The following is a 10,063-nucleotide window of genomic DNA, read 5'->3' as shown; positions in this document are numbered from 1 at the left end:
ACAGTAGGAGCGCAAGGACGCGTCCAAACCTCATGCATTTTCTTCTTGACAACAGATGAACAATTATTTCTGAATAATTTAAACTTATTTTATTAGGCAAAAAAAAAAAAAACTCTAAATATTACTATTGTACCGATTGTTATAATTAGAATTTTTTTTATTTTTTATTAAAGTAGGCTAATGCGTAATGAGTCATATTTAATTCATTCATATTTTTTATGTTTGCTTTAAAGTTTCAAGGTAAACTATCCACCTTCAAATGATTTAACATTTAGGCTATTTTAATAAAACTATTTTAAGTTATTTTATTTATTTATTTATTTATGTTTTGACAGAACAAGTGTGAAGATTTTTACATTTAGTTTTTTTTTTCACATGGAACGTGCCACAAAAGTCATTGTTCCATCACATTCCTAAAAAGTAATTATTTATAATAATAATAATCAGTCACATTTCATTTTTGTCACATGAATCTCTTGGTTCTTCCAGATGCTGGCTTTTACAAGTGAGATCTTCCAGGAACTACTTTAATGTTAACAGAGCTTACAGTAACCCTTTTTTAAAATGTGAGTTCCTCCAGGAACCTTCAGAGCACTTTGAGGTCTCAGTGTAATGAACGGGTGACTTCAGAACCTCAGAATTGGGAACAAAGTGCTTCAAGGATCCCATGAGTTCCTGCACGAACTGCGAAGACTATAATGGTTCCTCCAGGAACCATATTATGAGAAAAAGAGCTTTGAGGCGCTTAAAATACATTTTAAGGTTCCTGGAGTACTCAAAAGGATACCTGAGGCACCTTTAGTTTTTACAGTGTAGACAATATTTCCATGCACGTCTCTTTTTCTCCAGTGCACCCTTGGTTCCCTTGACTCAGGTGTCTTTGCTGGTGCTGCTGGTTCTTGCAGCTCACCAAGAAAGTCATCAAGACTTTGGAGCTCATCCTTCATTTCTTGATGATCAACCAAGTTATCCAAGACCATTAGATTTTCTTGGATTTCTGAATCATCCATGGACATAGTGATGGACAGAAAAACAAACAGACATAAAGACTCACAACAAAGAGAAGGACAAATAAAACAAATAAACAGGGAGGGGGGACAAAGAGAGACAAAGAGGGTAGAGGGGAGCAAGAAAGAGAGCTGAAGAGAGCACAGGTGATGGGTACAGGTTAACAAGAAGGACGTGGCTCTTAAAAGGGCCTTTGTTATTTGTGTGTGTGTATGTGGTGGAGTGTTAGAATAAAGATAATTTTTGCTGGCAAATTTGGGAGACCTAATGATAAAAAAGAAAAAACAAACAAACAAAAAAAAAACAGAATTTAACATTTTACACCAGTATTCTCTTCACCTGTGTTGCCAGATTGGGCTTGAATGTATGTGAAATTCATTTATTAATTTTTAATTTATTTTGATTGTTAATAATGTAAGTTTTGCTCTATTTCGCCAACCAAATAGTTCCAAACAAACCACAGCAGAATTAACTGTAAAAAGTACATGAATCAATCATTAACTTATGACAACATCATTTATTATTACATTAATTATACACATGCTTTTATTTCATAGTGAGAAATTGTGCTGAGACACAATAATGTTGTTGTTATGAATTTGTTTTCTACTGTTTATTATAGATAATATTTAGGCATCTATTATCAAATTATCCATGGATTTTAAACAATTACTGGCCTGAACATTTATAATGTTAGCTAAAGTGGCTTAATATTTTGAGCTAATGTAAAATAGGTAACTGGAAACACATCAGTACTGAAAATCTTGTATTCCCCATGATTGCACCTTCATGATTATGTGCGTTCAAAAATATGAATACTTTTTATACCAGTGCTTAGGGGAGGGCCGCCGTTTACAAAACAGACCAATCACAGCTGTTGTGATCTGTGTAGCCGTAACAGATTGTGAAGAACATCAGGAGAACAGCACAGCTCTTCAGTTACTGATCAAGATGAGAGGCTTACTGTTCCTGCTCAGCGCTCTGTTCCTGCTGGAGTCAACTAAGGGAGTGAAATATGAAGAGTTAAATGAAGATGACAGAAAAATTGTTGACAAGGCAATAGAACAAGGCAATAAGGATCATGGAAAAGGCAAACACCTTGATTATTACACAATTTTAAAAACAGTAAGTTAATTAATTTATAAGCTGTAATTTGTTGGTTTGTTTTGATTATTTGTTGAACATGCATGTTCCTTAAAATACTCCATAAAATATTTGGTTTTTATTTTTATGCTAGAGTTACATGTACCTGTATCATTCCTATTTATGACAGAGGGGGAATGTACGTGAGGTGATACTGAGACCCACCTCATGTTACAAAACAACACCAAGTGTTCATCGGAGAGAATGTGAAATCCACAATAAACCAGTAAGTATTTACTATCAGAGAATGATTGTTGAAATGCCTGTAGAAGTCATTGTAGGAAAACCTGACAGTTTCACACATTTCTATGGTATTTTTTTCAGCCTCTGGTTTCCTGTATTCGTTGTAATGGAATCACGAAACCATGTTTACTTTTTAAACAAAAGGAAAAGGTAAATCAAATATCACTACATAAGTCAATGGGGACATAAATCTACATTCACAGAACACCATCATGATTCATCCTCTTTATTGCCAAGATATTCCTGCACTAAAAGGTTCTTACTCTTCTTCCAGAAGGAAAAAATGATAAATGATTGTCCTTTGCCTGGGTCGGGATGTCCATTCTGCTGAAAAGGAGGAAATGAGCAGCAACGTTTCGATATTGGGCCGACATCGGCCAGACGTACATGTGCTGTCTGGGAACTAACTGGATGTCTTGGATGCACCCGAGATGTAAAAAGAATCAAGAGCATTCGCAACAGGACATTTGAGAATATTTTAAAAAGTTAGTTTAAGTTACTAAGGGCCCTATAATAAAACCACCGCAATGCGACGCAAGGCACAGCGCTAGTTTGCTAGTTTCAGTCCGGCGCCGTTCGTATTTTCCCGTCCAGCACCACGTCGTTTTATTTAACAAATGCATTTGCGCTCATTTGTGTGCTTGTCTAAAAAAGAGGTGTGTTCAGGCGCATTGCAATGATATTTTAAGGAGCTGAAAATAGACTGCGCCAAAGACCACCTCAAACCTGGTATGAAGTCCGGCGCATTGTTTTTTTTTCTTAGTTATTTAAAGAGCGTGTTAATATAGGCGGGTCCAGAACGCGCATACATGCTGCTTACTGAACACAGGGACACACAGCAACACACAAACATGCCAAATATAAAAAATTAAAGGATTGTTGGCTTATATATATATATATATATATATATATATATAAACACATACAGAGATAGAGAGAGAGAGAGAGAGAGAGAGAGAGAGAGACGCGTCCTGTCTTTGCACTTAAAGGGAATGGAAGATGAGACTCTGATTGGTTTATTGCACGTTACGTCCAAAACACTCATTAAGAGAATAGGGACAACACGTTTAGACCATGCGCGCGCCAACCGTTTTTCCATCGTTAAAATAGCAAAAGTGGATTTGGACACGCCCTGAGTGGACCTGCGCCGTGCGCTTTACACTCTGCGTTTAGATCGTTAAAATAGGGCCCTTTGTGTGTTGCAAAGATTTATGCATTTATGCATATGGACAAGGCGACTAGACGTCTATCGCAATATAATAATAACCATAACAACTCAGAACGTAACAAGCTGAAGTAATAAAAATAATTAAAAAAAAACTTGCTTTGGCATTAACAGAGAGTAACTGTCAGTGTCATTTTTTTTTTATAGCGCATGTGCTGTATAAACGGTTGTATTCTTTTTGTTGTGTGGATTCTCTGTGATTAGTATGAGGTCCTTCTGGTCATGATTAAAGCATATCTAAAAGCATTGTTTGGAGTCTGTCTTGTTTCTGCTGCGAGTATACAGTAAGTGTGGTGGAACACTACCTAGTCCTGAGTGATAATGTTCATATAGGAGCAAGACAATGTCCAACTCAGATTGCTACTCTTAGGTGTTGGGTAACAGTAATTCTTACCTGAATTGTCTACGGACAGTTTCTTCAGTGCAATCAGGTACGAATGTTGAATTTCTACCACACATGACAAATATAGGGCATTTGCATTCCCAGCTATGACATCATATTCAGCATGCAATTCTTTACGGAGCTGAAAAACATCACGTGATTTCCTCATCGTTTCCCGAAGTTAGGTCCATAAATGTTTTCGAGTAGGCCTACAAAAAGTAAATTAGCCTATTGAAGCGGTAATTTTTTGTGAAGTTGTTACTTTTATCCCGCTTCAGTGACAAATAGTATTTATTTTGTTCCAGTGCATGCGATATATTGTGGATTTCTGTCTTGCATCATTTCTTACAAATGTTTATACCAAAAGAATATGTCTGAGTGAGGGTCAGAAAGACAGACAGTAGTCTGGTTTTATCCAGATGTTTTTGAGAGGGTGTTTCAGGACATAGAGGAACATCTCTTTCTCTGGGCAGCTGCTACGTCTCATTTATATTTAGGTTTTAGCCATATCTTAGCCTTTACCGCTCCACCTGAATTTGCAGTGTTTCCAGATGTTTTAATGCACATTTTTAATTTCTGCATAAAAACAACTGGATGGTAACAGAAATGGGCCTACTGTTACATTATGTTTAGCATTTTTTATTATGCTAACGTAATAAAAATGTTATATAGTACATTATGAAATTGACAATAAAAAAATACAGTCAGGTTTTGAGACATCTGATGAAACTTAAATTTAAAATGAAAATATAAAAAAAGGTAATTTAATATTTTTTTGGCAAGGATAAAGGACAAAATATGTTTGCAGTTAACATATTAAAAAGGTCACAACCAGGTAAACTTAAGAAAAATAAGAGTAACAGAAAAAAGCTAGCTTATATTGTTGTGTTGCTTTCGTCCAAACCAATGGGGTCGAAAGTAACAAAGTGCATTTTATGTTCAAAGTGAAATTATACTGAAGTCTTTCTACATTTCTACAAAATACCACCTGGTATTGATAGACCACTGAGTTACTGGCCACAGCATAAATATATCTCTGTCTACAACATTATCTTTTAAAATGATATTTTTCTGAAAAATGGTACTTCCCCCCTGCTCTCCTACTCCTCGTGATTAAGTGCTCCCAGAAAGCGGTCAAGAAAACTGCAAAGAGCAACCTGTCTGTTATGCTGCAGATTAGCATAAGAAGATTCTAGACTCATCTGATCACAGATAGTGTTTAGTTAGAGATCTGAGTCTGACACTCATCTGTAGATTTGGGCAGCTAGTGATAGCAGCTTCTTGACTGAATGATGTCATATCTTCAGCAAGAGAATTACCCTGAGAGGAAGCTCTTTGATTGAATAAGACCTCAATTCAGACTGACACAGTTTAAGCCTTGATATTTGAATCAAAGTAAGTGTTACGCACGGTGATGAAATAAAAGCATGATTGAAAATAAAGATCAAGAGAGAAATGTTGGAAGAGTTGAATAATATCAATAGATCAATATTTTGATCTTTTTTTCAATGTTTTTTTTTTAACCATTTTAAAATAAATAAAGTAAGCAGATTAGTTGCAGAAGCAGTCTTTATTCATGGAATTTACAAACATTAGCAACCGGTGAACGTAGAACACCATGTTCTGTGTCTTTGTTGTGTGTCGTGGGTTTCTTGATGATGGAGATCGAATGTAAACACACAATTTGATTGAAAGAGCAGGAAATCTGAATTAATTGCTTATGACAGTTTATGCTATCGTCTAGGCTGGGAAAGAACCAATCATTGTTTGGCCAATCAGCATACGTCAGAACCTCAAAATTATCGTATTTGGAAGAAAATTATCATACACAAGTCAAACATACAGAATAAAGCAATTAATCTAGATCAGGGTTGTCAAAATCAGAAATCAAAAGAAATAAAAGTCTGGAGCCCTGCAGAATTTTGTTCCAACCCTGCTCCAACACACATACCATGTAGTTTTCTACAGTGTTCCAGCCCTCCAGGAATTGAGTTTGACAACCCTGATCTAGACCAACATCTTTTTGACAGGACCTGCAAATTACCACAATATATAAATAACTTAGTGGGAAGGTCCAAACTCCACCACTGAGTCGCAGTCGCTTTGTTTAGATGTGAAAGTGAAAGTGAAAGTGAAAGTGAAATTGAAGTGACATACAGTCAAGTATGGTAACCCATACTTGGAATTCATGCTTTGCATTTAACCCATCCAAAGTGCACACACACAGCAGTGAACACACACACACCATGAACACACACCCAGAGCAGTGGGAAGCCATTTTTTAGATGAGATTGACTTTGGAGAAAACATGTTCACATGACGCATTTGAATGGAGAAACACATGAACAACTTTCGCAATTTGCTGAACATAGTTGCCCCCTTTGAAATCATAGAAAGTAGATATGGTGCCAGACTTCATCAATATCCATTGCCTTTGTATTTTCCTTTTAAGGACACGAGTAGCAGTCGCACATGTAAATCTGTCAGGGTGGCTGCTAGTGTCTTAGCCTGCTCGTCAATCAAAATGCAGATTATCAATTTTTTTACAGTCACTAAAGATATTAAAGGCTTGGTTATAACAGTTGTCTTTGTGTAACCAAAGTTCATGTGCTGAGCTGTTTTTGAATCTATATATTGTTCTACATTATGGCATCGTACATCATACAGATGGCAAAATTATCGACCCTGTTCCTAGAACTAAGCATGTTCCTAATTCCTTCAGCCAATGATTCTTTGAGCTATGAAAATGTTCCACCAGTGCAAAAGCACCTTAAGATAACTATTGTGCAATGAGAATGATATTGGGTGACCAAGTTAAATTAAAATTTGTATTTGCGCAGACACATAACACACAACTCACAGTAATTTAAGTTTCTAGTAAAGTAAAAAAATAAATAATCCTTTGCTATTCATAGCTTTCAGTCACATTATTTAGTATTTAAAATAGTAATATTAAAAGACCAGATTCAATAATCACCATAATAATGATGCATAGTTTACATAGTCAAGCAGATGAGGCCCGGATATGAATGCAATCTGCTTAATGGTTCACTTTTCTTAGAATGGTAATCTATGGGAAACTATTTAATGTGACACTTTGCACATTGTGTTTATATCCTGGGTTCATCATGCTTGCCTGTACAAAATATACATAATCAATAAGGGGTTTACTGAATTTTTCCTTTTAATAATCTGTGTTTTACTATATTACTACTTAATGCAGTCTGCGTAAAAATAACTGTAGGTCAGTAGAGCAAATCTTTGTTTTGCCCTCCAGGGGTTCCTATATGGGTGTTACGTCACGTGAAAATCAATCAATCAATTATATTATACACCATATTCTGTACTGATTTAAAGGAAATTACTGCTGTTTTATGTAAGTTAAAGTTGTCTGCAAAAAAAAGAACTTCCTTTATTAAAATAGAACGGGGAACTGCTGTTGTCAACCAGATGAGACTTTTGAAATTAGAGACCACTGAAAGAGAAGGTTAAAAAGTGGAAATTAAATAAAGAGCTAATTACTCAGACACAACTGTGGACAGAATTTACAAAGAATCAATTTGATTCATGTGGTTCTTCATGTTTTCAGATTTCACCTGTGACCAGCAGCTTCTAGAACAGCCAGAGTGGAAGCGAATAGACTGGAGTGGGGAAAGAAGCAGAAACTCTGCTGCAGAGAGAAAAGAAAGTCGCTGATGGGCCTTCAGCTCCCCTTCTGAAAGAAGAAGTGGACACTTCTGAGAAGTCAGCATGGAGACCGACTGATTCAGTGCAGGAAAAGGTGAAACTTTCACATGAAACTTTCCTAAAGACTAAGAGAGCATCCAGCCATCCAAAATTGTGGCAGGATTGGTAAAAAGTTCAACTGACTGACAATTCACAAATTGGCAATACTCTAAATTCAATAAAAATTAAATTCCAAATATTTGAAATCACAAATGCCGTCACCCCAAGGGGGGTGAGATAGTGATGTCTTTTTTCTATGGATCCAGGATGATGTGGAGATCTCCAGTCAGCTCATGATGAGAAACAAGCAGCTTCGTTTCCGGTTGTTGCCCACTGTATTATTGTGTTACCCATTCAGATTTAGTGGTATCCCACGCCTGACAAGATTGAGATCAAGATTCAGGTAGGTTTTTTAAATTTAGAATTTAGAATTTCTTTTACACTTTATTTGGTAATGTTTTTTTTTCACCATTGCTTAAATTTGTGTTACCAGTGACTGCTAATTTATTCTTTGCAAAAACCTATAATTGAATGATGTATGCTTGTCAGATTAATTTGATGAATGAAGGATTGATGATCATGTATAAGAAAAATGATCAACGAGGGATTGTGAATTATTATTATTATTATTTTAGATTAGATTTATGTTAAATTAATCATAATCAACATTTCTTTCTTTCTTGCAGGTTTAACATTTATATGCTTTTGAGTACTAAATGCTCCCAACACTGGAAACCAAAGTTGGTGTGTTGCAATAATGAGTTGAGTTGAGTTGAAAAACAAGCTGAAGTAATCAAAAAACCAAATTAGCTTTCCAGGAACTGGGGGTGGGGGGTGGGGGGGTTCTATATAAACTGTTGGTTGTATTCTTTTTGTCATGAGGATGCTCTGTGATTGCTATGAGGTCACCCTGGCCTGGAACACTAGAGGTATTTGTCCCGCTTCATATGGCGCTTTACACTGCTTTGTACGACTCAGTACAGCATGTCACGACTCAGCTCAGTTTGCATTTCCACTGCCATTGGGAATACCTATAAGGGTGTGACGTCACTTGAAAACTATAAATTATATTATACACCATATTCTATATTAATTAGAGGAAATTACTGTTTTACCAACTTTCTCAGTATGTTTCACCGTCATCAGGTAATTCTGAGAGAAATATGGAAATATTACAGTAGTGTGTCCTAAGTGTTAATGTCAACTGAAAAGTTCTTTAAAACGTTTTAAACATGTCTAAATATTATTAATAGAAAACATATTGTAAAATTGTTCTTAACGTTTTTTTTTTAAATCTTGAAAAGATGTTTTGCTGTTTTAATTTGATTTTTATAGGTCTAATTATACGTCCTGCAACGTTATACTTAATGGTTTAATTTATGTAGATAACACAAATTACATTAAGGGACTTGAAGGTCAAAGCTAGCAATACATGACAATGTCAAATTAAACTTAATTTATAGCTTCTTTAAGCAACATTGTTCAAACTGTTAGCACTGGGCATACCTTGTTTTCATGACCTCATATTAACTGATAAGTTACATGGAATATAAAAAAATTATTCAATCTGAAGGACTGCTGAAATTAATTAGTACAGTCAAGAAGTTTGTTAAAAAGTAAAAAATAAAACAAAAGAATTTACAGTGTGTAAAACCATAAGGGGTGAAGCACCATTCACACAACCAAGGGGGTAGGCCCCTCACAACATAACACCTCATCAATAATATTAGAGGGTTAGTTCACCCGAGAATGAAAATTTGTCTATCTTCTACTCACTCTTCAAGCATCCTAGGTGTGTCTGACTTTCTTCTTTCAGAATAATCCAATTAGAGTTATATAAAAAATTGTATTTGCTCTTCCAGGCCTTTCATTGGAGGTAAGTGGGTGTTTGTTGTCAACAGTTCAGAAGATGTGAAATAAAGTGCAAGTATCTGTAATAAAAGATCCCTCACATGGCTCCGGGGGTAAATAAAGGCCCCCTGTAGTGAATCAATGCATTTTTGAAGAAATATATCTAGATTTCAAATGTAATAAAAAAAAAATTCTCACTTCTGCTGACTGTGGCGAACCGGAAGACGTGCAGACGAATGTCATAGTTTGAGGATTTGTAAAGAAAAACGTTGGAGGGTTTTGAAATAAGCCAAGAGGAGACTGATTTTCCTTTGCTAAAGTGAGGAAACTTTGTTTCCTTTGCTCCCACATTTCACAGAGGAGCGTGCACATCTCCCTGGGTACTACAGTCTGCAGAAGTTAGAGAAAAAGTGTTTATTACATTTGAAATATGGATATTTATCTCACAAAAACTCATTGATTTGCTACAGGGGACCTTTATTCAC

General features: G+C 35.7%; 1 protein-coding gene across 1 annotated transcript; it reads left to right on the top strand.

Annotated features, from left to right (window-relative positions):
- The first annotated feature begins 1,915 nt into the window (after positions 1 to 1,915).
- LOC127950720 (cystatin-like protein) lies at positions 1,916 to 3,865 on the top strand. The gene is made up of 4 exons (XM_052547939.1): positions 1,916 to 2,133; positions 2,282 to 2,377; positions 2,476 to 2,544; positions 2,669 to 3,865. The coding sequence occupies exons 1-4, from the start codon at positions 1,960 to 1,962 to the stop codon at positions 2,723 to 2,725; spliced, it is 396 nt and encodes a 131-aa protein (XP_052403899.1). The 5' UTR covers positions 1,916 to 1,959; the 3' UTR covers positions 2,726 to 3,865.
- Positions 3,866 to 10,063: the final 6,198 nt, after the last annotated feature.

This window comes from Carassius gibelio, chromosome B2 (assembly GCF_023724105.1).
Source record: "Carassius gibelio isolate Cgi1373 ecotype wild population from Czech Republic chromosome B2, carGib1.2-hapl.c, whole genome shotgun sequence".
Taxonomy (NCBI): domain Eukaryota; kingdom Metazoa; phylum Chordata; class Actinopteri; order Cypriniformes; family Cyprinidae; genus Carassius; species Carassius gibelio.
This window is presented reverse-complemented; position numbering and strand designations above follow the sequence as displayed.

Coding starts and splice junctions, on each gene's coding strand:
- LOC127950720 (XM_052547939.1), top strand. CDS start 1,960: ATGAGAGGCTTACTGTTCCTGCTCAGCGCTCTGTTCCTGCTGGAGTCA. Junction 2,134..2,281: donor ATTACACAATTTTAAAAACA/GTAAGTTAATTA, acceptor TATTTATGACAG/AGGGGGAATGTACGTGAGGT. Junction 2,545..2,668: donor TTTTTAAACAAAAGGAAAAG/GTAAATCAAATA, acceptor CTCTTCTTCCAG/AAGGAAAAAATGATAAATGA.